Source organism: Schizosaccharomyces osmophilus, chromosome 3, assembly GCF_027921745.1.
Source record: "Schizosaccharomyces osmophilus chromosome 3, complete sequence".
NCBI classification, from domain to species: domain Eukaryota; kingdom Fungi; phylum Ascomycota; class Schizosaccharomycetes; order Schizosaccharomycetales; family Schizosaccharomycetaceae; genus Schizosaccharomyces; species Schizosaccharomyces osmophilus.
In genome coordinates, this window is record NC_079240.1 from 840,999 (window position 1) to 857,349 (window position 16,351).

At 37.9% G+C, this 16,351-nt stretch overlaps 6 protein-coding genes and 2 non-coding genes across 8 annotated transcripts; 6 read left to right on the forward strand and 2 right to left on the reverse strand.

Annotated features, from left to right (window-relative positions):
• Nucleotides 1–217: 217 nt before the first annotated feature.
• SOMG_04443 (uncharacterized protein) lies at nucleotides 218–584 on the forward strand (the record flags this gene model as incomplete). Its single annotated transcript, XM_056183228.1, has 2 exons — nucleotides 218–354; nucleotides 479–584. 2 exons carry the CDS (start codon nucleotides 218–220, stop codon nucleotides 582–584), a joined length of 243 nt encoding a protein of 80 aa, XP_056039388.1.
• A 3,359-nt stretch (nucleotides 585–3,943) lies between these two features.
• On the forward strand, nucleotides 3,944–4,015 carry SOMG_20219. The gene has a single exon. It is a non-coding gene; the product is annotated as a tRNA-Gln (tRNA).
• A 725-nt stretch (nucleotides 4,016–4,740) lies between these two features.
• ptc2 (serine/threonine protein phosphatase PP2C catalytic subunit Ptc2) lies at nucleotides 4,741–5,850 on the forward strand (the record flags this gene model as incomplete). The annotated part of the gene is made up of 1 exon (XM_056183229.1): nucleotides 4,741–5,850. One exon carries the CDS (start codon nucleotides 4,741–4,743, stop codon nucleotides 5,848–5,850), a length of 1,110 nt encoding a protein of 369 aa, XP_056039708.1.
• A 1,160-nt stretch (nucleotides 5,851–7,010) lies between these two features.
• SOMG_20220 lies at nucleotides 7,011–7,085 on the reverse strand. The gene has a single exon. It is a non-coding gene; the product is annotated as a tRNA-Lys (tRNA).
• Nucleotides 7,086–7,660: 575 nt separating this feature from the next.
• meu10 (cell surface protein involved in ascospore wall assembly, GPI anchored Meu10) lies at nucleotides 7,661–8,926 on the reverse strand (the record flags this gene model as incomplete). Its single annotated transcript, XM_056183230.1, has 1 exon — nucleotides 7,661–8,926. The coding sequence occupies one exon, from the start codon at nucleotides 8,924–8,926 to the stop codon at nucleotides 7,661–7,663; it is 1,266 nt and encodes a 421-aa protein (XP_056038909.1).
• Nucleotides 8,927–9,743: 817 nt separating this feature from the next.
• Nucleotides 9,744–10,006, forward strand: SOMG_04446 (uncharacterized protein; the record flags this gene model as incomplete). Its single annotated transcript, XM_056183231.1, has 2 exons — nucleotides 9,744–9,897; nucleotides 9,981–10,006. The coding sequence occupies 2 exons, from the start codon at nucleotides 9,744–9,746 to the stop codon at nucleotides 10,004–10,006; spliced, it is 180 nt and encodes a 59-aa protein (XP_056039396.1).
• An 836-nt stretch (nucleotides 10,007–10,842) lies between these two features.
• On the forward strand, nucleotides 10,843–13,659 carry cbf12 (DNA-binding transcription factor, CBF1/Su(H)/LAG-1 family Cbf12; the record flags this gene model as incomplete). The annotated part of the gene is made up of 1 exon (XM_056183232.1): nucleotides 10,843–13,659. The coding sequence occupies one exon, from the start codon at nucleotides 10,843–10,845 to the stop codon at nucleotides 13,657–13,659; it is 2,817 nt and encodes a 938-aa protein (XP_056039611.1).
• A 757-nt stretch (nucleotides 13,660–14,416) lies between these two features.
• aro2 (chorismate synthase Aro2) lies at nucleotides 14,417–15,607 on the forward strand (the record flags this gene model as incomplete). Its single annotated transcript, XM_056183233.1, has 1 exon — nucleotides 14,417–15,607. The coding sequence occupies one exon, from the start codon at nucleotides 14,417–14,419 to the stop codon at nucleotides 15,605–15,607; it is 1,191 nt and encodes a 396-aa protein (XP_056039535.1).
• Between the last annotated feature and the right edge of the window lie 744 nt (nucleotides 15,608–16,351).

The following is a 16,351-nucleotide window of genomic DNA, read 5'->3' on the forward strand; positions in this document are numbered from 1 at the left end:
TCCCTTTTTAAATTGCTTTGAAATATTGTAGTTTTCTTGCTTTTGCTACGACTATGTATGACACAACAGTTACAGTCCTATAGGGAGTTACAACGAAGGTGATCCGAAGGAGAAAAACAGTTCTTTCATTAATTTAAAACTTTATAAAGTTATTTTGTTTTGTTTTTTTTTTCATGTTCGTTTTGAGCTCCGAAGAGTACTCTTCCACGAGTTAAAAATGAATACGCTTATTATGTCTGAGGACCGCTTCCTTGGCGATTCTCCGACAAGGTTAACCAAGAATGAATGCTTCTGCTACTTTTTATTGCTTTCTAAGTATCTTGGCGAACTGATCCACCGTATGGCAAACGACATGTAAATAAAACATGGATATCGTGAAGCGATGAAAAGCAACTCATAAATCTAACAAAATTCTTTTAAGAGGATTTCCCTTAATAAATTTTGTAGGAAGTTCAACTTTCCTGTTATTGTTTTTTAGGGTCATATTTGAAAGTGTGCGTTTCCGTGCTTTATTGAACTATCAAGCTTATAGCACTTTTCACTTTCCTGCAAGAACGAAGCTTATAAACCTAACGTCAGTCTAACTCCAGTCAAGATGCATAATGACAGTCGGCAATTTACTATTCAGTATGACTCAACATTCTTTCACAAACGGTCGAAGAAATATATAGGCTTGAAAATCAGGCTCTTAAGATATAGCAATGATTATAATAGCAAAAAGGAAGAAACATGCAAGATACTTCCAGAGTGAAAAGTCGTAACGCATGGTATTATAGAAATGTCTACTATCGCAATAGACGAAAACACCAACAGTTCGTACCGTATTTAGGAAGAAAATGAGGATGCGAGATTCTATAGACCTTTTAAAATAAAATTCATAATTATGCATGGGCAACCACTGCTAGCTATTTGTTCTCGAATACTTCTAGCAATTTGTACCTCGACAAGTAACAGGAAGCAAAAGGGAGGCCAAAAGTGAATGAAGTGATACTACAATTCTCTTGAAAAAGAAGTTCAACAAAAATACTTATGCATAATTCGTTATTCAGGATCGAAGCCTGTGTATACAAATGTTGTGTCCATACCAACTCGTTGCCTTTGGGATGATAGAAACCATAATCGCACGCCTTTTAATGGCTACAGATTTAAGGTGAAAAGTTCTTGTTTTCTTCAGGGTATTCGATAAAATTAGAATAAATACAATTAAACCCAAGCATCTCTGGAATTTTTTCTCTTTAGCTTCAAAAGAACCTGATATAAATTGTTTGTTATTAACATGCAGTGCATACCAAGAAATCTCGAGATTTAGATTGTATATTTTGGCATGGCTGTACTCAGGAGGACTGGTTAGAATATCCCTCTGTTACAGTCTGATATATATTTGATGACTTTCAACGCTTTAAGTGCAACACGGTCGAACAATCCTAGTCTTCTCCTACGATCAAACGTGGGTATTGAATGAAATAGGAACCAAATCTAAGTTAACTATGTTTTCATAATTCCAGAAATGAGTCAACCCCCGCCTAATTGGCAATAACTAAAGAGAAAGAAGATGGCCTTTTTGCATTTCTTACGCTGTATCGAGTCACAAGACCAAGTAACATATTTCCTTACTTGGCGTTTGTTTACAGAAATGTAAATAAAGCTAGTTTTTCAGAAATAACAGAAATAAGAAAAATGCTCTCACTATATGATTTTAAGAAAAGCAAGTTCAGGCGTTTGATTGTCGAAAATTGTCTTAAACCGAAACTTGATTTCTATTAAGATTCCCTTGGGAACTAAATAGCTAAGGATGAATCCTAGCTTGAGACAATGCAGTAAGTCTGCAAAGTTAGTTCTTCTTTTTAGCTTCTCTTGGAGTTTCTCTCATTTCCTTTACAACCTGTCGACCAGTCTCCCTTTATATTTCTTCCGACTGTTTACTTGGCATATACAAACTGAAAAGTCTCGAATCTAAGTTAGGTAGATGGCTCAGACCGAGCTTACTTTCTCTTTCAAACTTTTTTGAATAGATAACCAATGGTAAAGCATCCTTTGTTTGTTGTGAGTAGTTTGTTTCCAGTCCCAAATGTCAACAAACAAACGTCTTGAAAAGGTATAAATAGAGGTCGAACTCTCCCTTTTTCAACCAAGCAAGCATATCAATCACATGCATCCAAAAGCAATTCTCTCTCAAAATCGAGAGCTTTGTTTCTTGTAGATGAATTGCGAAAACAGGACCTCGTTTCAGTCTATTATTGACAAAACTCACGAAATGAGCGCTCCCTGGATGTATCACTGCTTTGCTTCGTTAAAAGAGAAATAAGCAGAAGGCGTTCCACCCGGTTGCTTTCCCATTGCTCCAATACCTTTTTCCTCATATATCTTAAAAAATTGTGATGAACGTTTTGATACTCTTCTTAAATTTCATCCTCTTAATCTTTTTTCAATTAATAACCTTTTCTCGTGAACCTTTATGACACATTTTTTGAGTATGATCCCTTTGATTCCCTCCTTTTCTAACATTTCAGCTTTCTCTTTGATTGATTCCCTTTTTTGATTTTAACTTCTTTCCCTTGTAAACTGGTTTTATCCCCCGTTCTTTTCCTTAAGACTCTTGCTTCTAGCATTTGTTTACATTTCAAAATGCAAAGCAACGCACGAGTAATTGTATCTCGTCTACTATTATTATTTATGTACGTGTTGAACAAGACAAATCAGCAGCGAGCATAAGATTTTAGTATTCGACTATAGATTCGATTCTGGTGGTTGCTGGCGTTTGTTTACATTCCAAAATGTAATTTGCAGCATTCAAAAGGTCGAGTTCCAACTGCCCCTATTATTCATGTACGTGTTAAATTGAACATTTTTAGCAACGAGCATGAGATAAGAGTAATTGTGAACAGACTCAACAGATGTTTGCATTCCTGGCATAATCGTTTCTCTCAATAGTGATGTTGAATCAGTCGACCTTTCGAAGCATTGACTCTGGCCAAGTCAAGCTTTGGGGTTTATGTTCCAAAACCGAATTGAGTTGAAATTGATAATATAGAACAGGAGTTGCATCTTGGCATGAAATACAATACGCTGATCTCTTAAACCAAGTTGATCCTTTTCTCAAATATCCAGCGTTGATAATTTATTCAGTAAGGGGACGTCACAGATAATTCCAAAGGTTTCCTAGGACAAATCGAGTAACTCTTTGTCACTAGTCCGCTTTTCTGGTTGTGTCTGTTTGTTTACTGGAGGAAATCTCAATGCTACGTCCTTTGAGCAAAGGCAACTTGTTTCCTAACTCAAACTAAACTAAAATCCTTTTTTCAATAAATCTCCTTTGCCTTCCTACACTGTTTATTTTTGACATCCGAGTATGCGTCGAATAACTGAGTAATGTTGGCTGTCAATAAGCATATTTTTTCGTCTTTCTAATTTATTCATTTATAATCTTGAATCAGAAAAAAACATAGAACTATTCGACCTTTACAAATCAGCAATCAATCACTTTCAGTAGCATGTTAATGTCATAACTGGTATACGATATTACTAATATTTTGATATTATTATCCTATAACTATAAGGATTCATGAATGTAATGAATAAATAAAGAAACTCTTGAAACAAAGAGTTGAAAGAAGACAAAGAAAATAGCTTTATACAAAGACTTTGTTACAAATTATAAAAATGCAAATTATCTGGCAAATGTTCAGATTGGAAGATTTGACTGATCTAGCTAAAATAAATTGTTCATACAACTTGCTTAGTGAATCAGATCCCTGGAAGCTATTGCTATTTTTTTCTAGTAGTATGAAAGAATCAAATGAAAAAATTAAACATAAAATTTACTGAATTGTTGTTACATACATCTTTTCCACTGAATACTTATTCTCATAACAAGTGAGATTCACCCTGTGACTGTTAACCTGATGCTAACTAATACTACTAACATTAAGGATGATTGTAAAGCGGTTGTATGGTGTAGCGGCTAGCACATGAGATTTTGATTCTCGAGATCTGGGTTCGACTCCCAGTACGACCTAAAATACCATCAATATCAAATTGATTTCTTTTTGGAATTCTGGGAGAATTTGTTTATGAATGCCAATTTCTCATTGTCCCAAATTACAAATAAATCGCAGATAATGCGAGCCATTTTAAATTTTTGCTAATTGCCGCCTATTACAGAAAAAACATTTGGACAGTAGAAGCTATCCGATAATCCATCGCTGTCACTCGTAAGCTGGCTATTTCACTCGTACGACTCTATGAAATTGTGTATTGAGCAATACAGCAACTGTGAAAATTTCTGCTTCCATTGGACGTTGTTACACTACGTGGATGGTGATCAACAACGTCTGATTCTTGAAAAAGACAACATATTATATATATGAGCTCAAATTCTTAATAAATTATGTCTAAATTTCATATGAAATGGTTTGTTTACACAAAATTACTAAATAACTCTTTGCGTGTATTTATATTATTTGATACTTTAAAAATATATAATTGTATTAGAATTATAATACAGAAAACTGCAGACTGAGAGTTGGCACTAGCGGCAGAAAGTGCCGTTAATGCGATATCGGTTTATGGTTTTGGATAATGAGAGCTACTTTAATTACACCGTAAATTGATATTAGCAAAAGCACTATGTATCGCTATTCTACTGAAACTATACAGTCCAAAGAAGAAAAACTTTGCCTAAGCAAACTATTACCATTTGTGGTTGAACGTTTGAAGGAATACTCCTAGATTAGTTTTCAGATGGGACAAACTCTCTCCGAACCAGTCGTAGAAAAACACTCAAATTCTGGCGGAGATAATTATGTACAATACGGAGTATCGCATATGCAAGGCTGGCGGATTTCGATGGAGGACGCGCATTGTGCGGTTTTGAATATGCTACACCATGCAGGAAATCCTCAGATCAGTTTTTTAGGTGTTTTCGACGGTCATGGAGGAGATCGCGTTGCAAAGTACTGCGGTCAAAACTTGCCAGAAATCATAAAGAGACAACACTCCTTTTGGAAAGGGGATTATGGGGAAGCATTGAAATCTGGATTTTTAGAGACCGACCAAGCATTAATGAGGGATTACGATATGCAAGAAGACCCATCTGGTTGCACAGCTACAACAGTCATGATCGTTAATGACCAAGTAGTATATTGTGCCAATGCAGGAGATTCTCGAACCGTTCTTTCACGGCGAGGCATTTCAGAACCACTTTCTTTCGATCATAAACCAAACATAGATGTCGAAAAGGCACGTATCAAGGCAGCAGGTGGATTTATTGACTTTGGCCGTGTCAATGGCAGTCTCGCGCTTTCTCGAGCCATCGGTGATTTCGAATACAAAAAGAATAGTCTCCTTCCTCCGGAAAAACAGATAGTCACAGCCTTTCCTGATGTTGTTTGTCATACCATCGGCCCGGAAGATGAATTCTTGGTTTTGGCTTGTGATGGAATTTGGGATTGCAAGAATTCGCAGGAAGTCGTCGAGTTTGTTCGAAGGGGAATTGTTGCGAAGCAATCTCTGGAAACAATTGGTGAAAATTTAATGGACAGATGTATTGCTAGCAACAGTGAGTCTTGCGGAATTGGCTGTGACAACATGACTATTTGTATTGTGGCCCTCTTGCAAGGTCGCACTTTGGATGAATGGTATGACTGGATAAGTCGTCGTGTCAAATCCAACATTGGCCCTTGTGCCCCTGATTCCTATGCTGAGTTACGTGGACCAAATACCGTAGCCGATGCCCGAAATATACATCTTGAGTACGATTTCATGGCAAATCATGAATATGGTAGCGGTGATACTTTTGATAGTGATTCCGATGATGAATCTATTATCTACGACCGCTATTTTTTGCATTAATTATACACCTAATTTTACACCTGGCCATCTTTTAGGGAATCCTTTTTTGATACCGTTCACTTCAGTTTTAATAACTCGGACGTTATTAATTATCCCAACTTACCTCGTCATTTGTTTTAATTTATTATCATTTCCTTTCTCTCCTTACCTTTTTTTTGTATCTCCACTTTTCCTTGGCGCTTGATTCAATAATCGTCATAATCTTGTTGACGTGCCTTTTGTGTTCAATGTTTGAAGTTTTTCATCAAATGGTTTCTTCTATAGGAAACAGCTAGCTGTTAAAGGCTGGGGGTTTTTTTTATTTAAATATTCATTCGATGCCTTACAGTCAGTGATCCTTTCTCAAGAAAATAGTTTTATATTTTAGTTCTTGGTTATTATAGATGCCGTATACGATCCCTATCCTTTGAACGACTAGTTGTCGTTTCTTGGGTTTGGACAAACCATAATGTTTACGTCAATTCTTGTGTTAGTTCTTCAATGAGCCTTTACACTTAATCCATTCTTTTGACGACGACGGGTAAAGCATTAAGGATGAATATCTGCACCCAAAACCACATTTTTCACGATTTATTGAATGCCCAGATTATTATGAGTGGTATCAGGTTTTTGTATTAAGACGACTCTTTTGTTTCGCTAGCAAATGTAAGGTGCCTAAAAAGCATTTGCGAATATCGTTTTTTATATGATTAATTTCGGTATTTTCTTTCGCTAGCGAAAAATGTTCTTTTTGACTTCTCCTCCCTATATCTCTAGAATTTCATCCGATTAGATTTTGTTTATGTTTGTTAAATACAACAACGTCTTTATTTATATTAAGAAAACAAAATGACCTACTTGCCATTTTAAATTTTATAGGTGTTGTATGAATAAAGTTTGTCTTATTGCTTGTTTTAATATATATTTTTCAATTACTCTTATAAAAACTTGGCAAAAATGCATACAGGAAATATAAAAGCTCCTATACACTTTGAAGATACTTTGAAACAAATTTTAGAATCTATTTCTCAGTATTCTGTTCATTCCGTCCTCCCGTGTTGTACGTGAAAAGTGGAAGGCATTCACAGTCAGAACGCCATAATCAAATCCTAGTTATTAATAACCTAACTATACGGCATAATAAAGCATTTTCTCATAATTTTAAAGAACAAAAAAAAGAACTCCCACTGCGAGACTCGAACTCGCAACCTTCCGGTTAAAAGCCGGACGCTCTAATCCGATTGAGCTAAACGGGACTTGTTGATAATAGGATAATTTTAGTAGCCTATGTCCATAATGTTTTTACGTGCTCTTCCCGAATTCTTAAATGATTCTAATCATCCTTTGGTATGTAGTTATTATTCCTTCAGTAAATATTCCGTTTATAATTAACGAACAATCTGATTACAAATTTTAAATGCTTTTTTTTTTTTTTTGCGTCTTTAGTAACCTACAGTTTACTTTGCGAAACCATATTGGGTTCAGGTAAAGAAAATTAATTATACTTCAGGTGAATTTATTCTAATCGTTATCGTTCATTTTCTCGTAATGCTTTTCATGACAGTGAATCATAGCAAAGTTCGCTCTTGAGTTCCAATATTCTTAGTTGGATATAAGACTCAGGATTATGTGATGTGGGAAATGAAGTGGTGTGCCGTATGCAGGTAGGATGGATGACAATTTTTGCTCCTTTTTTTTTATTGTTTTTTATTTCCAGAATGTCTTAAATTTAAACCGTTGAAATTCATGGAAAGACGATGCAAGCAGTGTTCATATATCTGAAGATTTGTACAATCTTAATATTCCTTTCTCGCTTTTTACACTGTGACATTTAAAGGAGGTATTCAAAGTAAAATGCCATAAAGACCAAGAAAGAAGCAAGCATAACCGAAGAGGAAACCTTACTTTTGTTAGCAGCACTTGTTTGCTTATTCGACTTGTCCTTCGAATCCTTCGACTTCTTCAAAGGTTCCTTGACGCTTTCAGTGCCATCTTCCCCGAAAAACTCACCGTTAAGGGTAGCTTCTTCATTTGTTGGATTCTCTACGTTTCCACGGCATATGAAGGATTTACCTTTGATGACACCATCACTTTGACGGAAAGGGCAAGAGAATTGATCAGAAGAGGACTGCAAGTTCAAACCTCCCTTGACATCTCTCAAGGCGGGTAAATCCACCTCAGCCAAGTCACCGCTGAAATCGATAGAACCAGACACAGTACGCAACTTGTTAAATCCCTTAATCTGTTTCAATTCTTCATTGTTGAAAACCATAAATGTACCACCAATTGTTTCCAGTTGCTTGAAGTTAATGGAGGCCAAATCCGTGTTGCCAACAAAGAATAATGACTGACCAATGGAAGAGATGTTGGGGCATGAGACTTCCCTCATAGTACTGTTCAAAAATCCAACGAATCCATGAACGGTCTTTAATGCACGAAGATCAATGTCAGCGACTCTTTGAACAGTCATGTCACCAACCTGTTCAAGCACGGGTAATTTCACATTTATTTCTCTGGCGTTGTAGGAAACGTAAACTTTACCCTTAACACTTTCCAAATAAGGCATATTTACTTCTCGGAGATAGTTGTTGTTGACAACAATCATACTCTCAGTCTTCTTCAAAGAGATTCCATCAAGGGTAGATAACTGGGTGTCCTCAATGCGCAAGGCATTTGCTTCCTTGACACCCTTATCGAATCGAATTCCTTGGAGATTTGGTAAGATGCGTAAGTTCAAGGATCCAACTTTTTCCAAAACAGGAGCATACAAGCTACCGAGTCTAGTGAGCTTTTCCAGGCGAAGTTCTCCTTGGATGGATTTCAAGGACGTGAGGGATACAGAAGCCAAATAATTGTTATTTTGAATTATAACGTCGCCCGCGACACTTTCGATGCGGTTGAAGGACAACGCGACCGCAGAACTCGCATTCATGATGATGGAGCCATTGACGACCTGACAGTTACTTAAAACATCAAGATCGGCTTGGGTTTGAATATGGTATTCGGGTGCACCACATGTCGTAGGAGTTGCTAGGACGGTGGAGAACAGCCATGACCCTAGCAATGCCAGGGTGTAAGTGAGGGAAGCAAACTTCATCTTTTCGAGAAACAAAGAGCAATTGTGTGTTTGTTGTTGGGACAAGGATAGAAGAAAAGAGGTTTTGAAAAACGGTTATTCCAAGGAGGAGGAAAAACAAGTCCAAGAGTTTTTCGAGCTTTGGTATGAATCGACACAAAGCGAAAGGTAAAAATGCAAAGCTGTATCTAGGCCTGAGAAACGGGCTAAAAATACTAGGAGTGATAAAATATGTTCAGAGAGGATTCGCCTATGCAGCGCCTTGGGATAAAATATAAATGCAAGCCAAATAAATAGTATGTGCTGAATGCAAGTTCTTGTATACAATTGCTGCCCCTTTTATAGGATGCCGTTTGACAAAGTAAACAATAAACAAACACTGAAAGCCTGCTGGTTATATACGGAAACGTTGAATGAGAATGTGTCGATTCGTTTCGCTGTATCTTTATAGACTATATGCATTATTCATTTGCGCCTACTTTTCCATTGCAATTGTTTGTTGACTCTTATTTTCGTTAATCTCCGCCAATCCCTCAAAGAGCAATCGATCTACCATAAACACACTATTGTTTGTTTACATTTTCCCCTTGCATCAGATGGGAAGGAGAAATTGCGTTCCAATGCCGTATACGATCGTTTCCTGCGTTCCCTTATTTCCGTGCTGACCGAGATTACAGAGTATTGACAAAACACGGTATATAAAATATGGAGAAGGTTTGCATTACCGTAAACACATCTCTGAATTACAACAAGAAGAATCCTAATCCTTTTTACGAATGGCAACGAGAATTAAAAAGCGCAAAGTGAACCAGAGCGATAGAATGCATTACAGGTAAAAATGAAAGCCATGAAGAAACAGAGGAAGAGCTTCCATCGTCCCACAGCAGGACGCGTATGCCCCGAAAGGACAGACAAGGATGTACAAGAAAACTTGAACAGTGATGACGAGTTTTTCATTTTTAACGACAAAGAATGGGCGTTTCATGAGCCTGGTAATGGGTTTTCACCCATCGGCTTTTAATAGAACGAAAAAAGAAAGAAAGAAAACAGAAAAAAAAAAAAAATTTAAAGAAAGTTAAGATGAGTACTGTGGAACAATAAAAGACAAGGGAAACTTTTCAAAGACAGGATCAGACCTGTGATGTACAAATGTACTGCCAGTTTCGTTTCGATGAAATTTGCCGATGTAAACACTGTCGCTTTTATAAGCAAGATAATGAGATCTTTTACCACATTGGAAGAGGCCTATAAAATCACTTCTACCAGCTTTTTGGATTGACCTTTTTAGTTGACAAAAGCCGATTCGGCTATTATTTTTCGTTGTATGGTCGCTATTATTATAAATCATATCACATTATATCAAGGCTTATTAAGCATAACCAGTGATACGTCTGGAAAATACAAAGAAGGATTGAATATACAAGAAAAAGAGGTTGCAGAAAAAATTTTCGCGTACGAAGAGGTTCTAGTTCTTTTCGCTCGTTATTTCATAGTGGAATCATTTTCTATGGGAGCCATTCACTACGATGGTCGTTTTGTCGATTATATTATTGTTTCTTCGTTTGTCTAGTTTTACTCTTTACGAATGTAATTGTGTCTATATGACGATGGTATGATTTCTTTTTTTATTTTTTTTATTTTTTTTTTTCAAAAAGTATGCTGGAGTGGTCCTGGGATATGGATTTATAATATATTTGAAATTGGCTCCTGGAAGTTTCATCTATTCGTCGCTTAATAAGTTTTGACCGTTCCAGTTGGCTTTCTTCGAGGGAAAGAAATGATCTGAGAATAGAAACAAGCAGAGCCTAGTGAATGCAAAGAAATTTGGACTTAACTTTTGCAATTTTATTTTTATAATAAAAAGAAAAGAAAGAAAAGAGTAAAGAGGAGATTACCGTACAAAGGTACTTCTCTGTATTTTGGTGTCCAAATAATCTATGAACCCTAGACGTTTTAGCAATCATTTCTTCGAAGAATTGCCCCCATCATATTTTCAAGAGTATACTACTGAGGCTCACAATGTAACTGAATTATTTGCTCGCTTCGGAACTCGTTCTCAAAACTCTTTACATTCCACGCTGGATTCTTTTCCTTTTGGAAAGGATGATTATTTTTCTTCCAATCAAACCATGCCCGCCGATTATCCTTCCACTACTTCTGATTCCTCCTCCACGTTTTACCCACGGTACTTCCAAAACACCCAAGACGATGTTTCCAACGAGCTCAAAAACACGAAGAAGATAGACACACCCAACGGCGGCGAGTTCAGCGATCCTTCCAACATGTATGTTTTCCCTTTTGTATTGTCGCCTGCCCCCAGTCTACCATTTCAATCCGTTTATGACTCTCTTCCCCAGCCAGTACAATCTTCTCAAGATGATCACTCTCAAGAAACCCCGTATCACCCGCTATATAATCCTTCCTTTATGAATTCATCCGACTTGGCTGCGTATCCCGCCCAACCCATCTCGGATGAAGCATTAAACTTTTCAAAAACGAGTCGCTTACCTTATTCCCAACCCCTTTCGCATAATCCAGATTCTCTAGACTTTTCAAATGTAAATGCCTGTGCATTTCTAGATCCTACCGTTTCGTATGAAGCTAGTACGTGTTCTTTTTCTGCTTATCCAACATGTTCCTCGCAACTTCCCGAATTGGCAGCTCCCCAAAACTTTACGAGTCCCTCATCTGCTTATGCTGAGCGAAATGCATCTCCAAGACAATCACCTTCGATGTCTTTGGCTAACACTTCCTCCACAGACATAAATTCCCCCGCAGTTGATGGTATCCGAGCCGCCTCTTATAAGTACGCTTCCAATTGTGCCACCAAGCATAACTTTCAGCAAACTCTTGAGGCTCATCCACCCGTACAGACCGAAACTTCACACGTGTTTGCTCCAAATGATTTAGAAAACAAGTCAATCAATTTGAAAAACTGTGAGTCCAATTCCTTGTTTTACCAACCCTATACGGATCAGACTCATCAAGATACCTCTTGTTTGCCCACTCCTTCAATAGACTCAAATGCTTATTGCCCAAAAACCCAAAAGCATACTCAGTATGGTACCAACCACACAGACGCAGTATCTTCCAGGCCTTTGGCATCTGATGTGTATCTTTTTCAAAATGGGGAGCCGCTTTTTGTAAAAAAGAGTAAAAGCATGACTGAAGACTCAGTACCGAAGAATACTACAAGTGAGTCCGTGTCGTCTTCAATTCCCCCTTCCATCTATTCTTATTATACCTACATTGAACAAAGACTGCGTTATGTATTACAGCACCACGAAAGTCTTTGCAGTTTCAATATATGCATGCCATCTGTATGTCAAAAATCTTATGGTAGTGAGCGGCGATATTTATGTCCCCCTATTGTGTTGTACTTCTTGGGAATCAATTGGTTCGACTATGAATCAGATGAAATGGTTATTCTGTCAAACATTGTGAAAGATGCTGAGGACGCAAACCTTTCCAAGTCCGTTTTGTATTACGATGCTGATGGTAAGGAGGTGAGTTCATCTTCAAAAAAGCAGTTTTCCACAAGCGATGAACAATGTCAAAAATCAAGTCCTGTTTGGGCAAGTACTATGCTAAAAACTATTTATTATACAGGAACAGGCGAACATGATAAACTAGGTCGTTCTACCCAACTTCAACTTCAAATCGATACCAAAAGCAAGCAACTAGGAATTGACAAAGTACGGTTAGGTGTCATTTCCAAGCCCAGTCAAAAACGCGCTCTTGCCAAGGTTTCCGACATGAGTATATGTCACGGTGATTGTGTCAGTCTCTTTAATCGTTACCGTGCCCAGCATAATAACGCTTTGTTTTTAAGTACCAGTAGATTGCCCCAGGTACTGTCTGATAAGAGCACGCGTATGAAAGCTTCTGGTAACTTTTTCCCAGACATTGATACTCCGACTACTGCTGAGAATGAGCAGGGCAGACTTATCATGACCAGTGATACTTGGGAGCCATTTTATATTTTGTCTGTTGATGAGCTCAAAAAAGGTAACGGAAGTGTTACGGCTAATACCCAACGAGTTGTTCTGAGTTTTGATACCCTTGTAATCTTAGCTAGCCAAATTACAGGAGTGCAATCGCCACCTTTGATATTGAAGAAACGGGAAAGCTGGAAAGTGTCCATTTCTTGTGCGAAATCCCATGAGTCTTTTAACTGCTTGTCTAAATTAGCATTTCAGTGTCCGGTATCGAAAAGGTTTTTATCTATTGATGAACTGAATTTTGGAGGAGTTGGGTATACAGAAGGGGAATTTCAGTTTAACGACAAACTAAATCCGACAAGTGCAACTCACTCCGTTCTACCCTGGTCGGCAATGTGGTCAATTATATCCACACAATCTTATAGCACCAATTTCTATGATGAGCCGTTATTTAAGAATCGCAAACACTCAGTGCCTAGCATGCCAGCGGTTAAATATATGTATTCGGATAAGCAGTCTTTGCTTTATGTGTATGGTACTGGATTTGCAACCGACGTTCAAGTGTGGATTGGTGATGCAAAGTGCGAAGTTTTAAAAAAGACGGGCGACTCGTTGAACCCAAGTACTCTACCGGACGTTGTTTCTTCTTCTCGATTTTGTTCAAGGTTACAAGCTTTTCCAGTCAATTTAACGTGCGTTGCGTGCGTATTGCCATTGCATCTGTTGGGGTCGAAAATAACGACGAATCCTATCTTATTATTTCAGCATGACACCTTCTTTCATTCTGGGTTTGCATGGCCATTGCATTCGTGAAAACATTGAGCTGACAAATGATTAAACTGGTTGTTAACCTATATATACTTATTTGTTTACTAATAAGCAAGCGTATACTTTCCGTTATGTAAGTTATTTGTGCATTTCTGTACGGGCGGACTTTATGTCGTGTTGTATGCATTTTTTTACTCAATTCCCTGCTAATCATGGGATTGAGTTTTTTTGTTTAACCGTCTTTGTCATTCTACTCATTTCATTAAGCCAAAGGCAAGGCTGGAACATACTGTTATTTTGTAAAGGCTCTTTACTGGTTTGGAAATTAATATCTATCATTTAATTTAGGATTCACTAATTAATCATTTATGTATATTATTTATCTTTGGCTTTCAGCTTCATTAATACTATTCCCTTTTGCATTAGCATTTGCGAGTGAATTGCTATTTCATTTATTTACAAACCATCACTCAGTTTTATATAAGTAATATTTCAACTTTTTTATTTAACAGTGGAAGCCTTACATTCCATCTTTTCTTTGCTTATAACAAGTCAACTAACTCTATTCTAATTCAACATATTTCTGCCTTTTCTTACTTTAGTCGACTGGAGTAATAATATCCATCTAGTAATGAGGATTCCTTTTAGCGAGGAATTCGGTATCTTACACTAATGAACGGAGTGTTCAATAGAGGGAGGTAATGGGCTTTTGCCTTTTGCCAAATTTTGCTTGGAATTGGGAAACGATTAATTGCTGATCGTTAGATCCTTTAATTAGTACAAAAAAAACTAAACACTTAGAATGTCCTCCTTTGGCACATTATTTAAAGTAACAACTTATGGTGAATCGCACTGCAGAAGTGTTGGTTGCATCGTGGAAGGATGCCCTCCAGGCATGAATCTTACAGAAGAAGATGTTCAAGTTCAACTTACTCGCCGTCGCCCTGGTCAATCGAGTTTGACCACACCTCGTAATGAGAAAGATCGTGTTCACATTCAAAGTGGAACTGAGTTTGGCGTTACTCTAGGAACTCCTGTTGGTATGATGGTATTAAACCAGGACCAAAAGCCTCATGATTACTCAGATATGGACAACTATCCTCGTCCTTCTCACGCTGACTTTACTTATTTGGAGAAGTATGGTGTTAAGGCTTCTTCCGGAGGTGGCCGTTCCAGTGCTCGAGAGACCATTGGCCGTGTTGCCGCCGGCGCCATTGCTGAAAAGTATTTACGTGAAGCTTTCGGCATCGAAATTGTTGCTTTCGTATCGGCCGTTGGTAAAATTGCCATTCCCCTTCATCAAACGAAGACTAGTTCCTCTGCAGCTAACGATGAGACGGATGACTATGATTCTCCTGTTACTCCGGAGTACTTGAAGTTCTTGGATGAAATTACTCGTGAGGAAGTTGACAAAACAACGATTCGTTGTCCTCACGCCGAGGCTGCCAACAGAATGTCGGAACGAATTACTCGTGCTCGTGATAACCACGATTCCATCGGTGGTACAGTTACTTGTGTCATTCGTAATGTCCCTACCGGTCTTGGTGAGCCTTGTTTTGACAAGATTGAAGCCAAGCTTGCTCATGCCATGATGAGTATTCCTGCAACAAAATCTTTTGAGATTGGTTCTGGTCGCGAGGGATGCAAGGTTCCTGGATCTGCTCACAATGATCCTTTTGTCCGTAACCCAGTTACGGGTAAGCTCGGTACTTCCTCCAACAACAGCGGCGGTACTCAAGGAGGTATCTCCAATGGAGAAAACATCTACTTCACAGTTGGCTTTAAATCACCCGCCACCATTGGCAAAGAACAACCCACCACTCGCTACGATGGATCCGGTGGTGTTTTGGCTGCTAAGGGTCGTCACGACCCTTGTGTTGTTCCTCGTGCTATCCCGATTGTTGAAACAATGGCCGCTTTGGTTGTCATGGATGCTGTAATGATTCAACAAAGTCGTAACGCTACTCGCAATTTATTGCCGAATGCCATGTAAGAAGTTTTTTAAAAAAAGTTTGTGAGTTTTAAATTCCTGGTTTTGGTTCTGTGAGTGGTCTCTCATCAAGTTTGATAATACACCAATCTTTTGTCTTTCTCGGTAAGGTCAAAAGACGTCCATAATGTCAAATTTTTAATACCTATGATTCGTTCATATCTTTTATGGATACCTTTTATTTTTCTGGTTTTGGCACAAGGAGTTCGTTCCTCCTATAGAGATGGTCGCATGATTTCCTTTTTTTGGTCTTAATAGAGTTTCTTTTTTCCAATTGTCTGTTATGAGCCTACTAGCAAAACCAAATGAGCAATAGACTTCATGTACGTGTAGATAGCTATATCAATTGTAACGAAAGAGAAACCTCAGTCGGTTCTCATAGCTTGTCCATCATCTTCTAGTCATTCCTAAAGTCTTACAAGACAGAAAAATGCTTTGTTTATTGAATTACGTACTACGTTGTTTATTTGTTATTCTGAAATAACGTACAGTAAACTTTCATGTTGGCTATTCTTTGCCAAACCTTTTCCAACAGTCTTAGCGTCATCTACTCATAACAGCTGATCATAACAGAGGAACTTGACCTTCCCCAACTACGGATTTTCTCAAGAGAACTGATCGTTGAGGGTTTTGAACTTGCAAAGTACACGAAAATTGTGTTTTATTATTTACTTATAAAGAAGAAAAAAGGAATTAAAAGAGTTTGCTTGAGTTGAGCGGCTTTTCAGCGAACATTAACCACGAAGA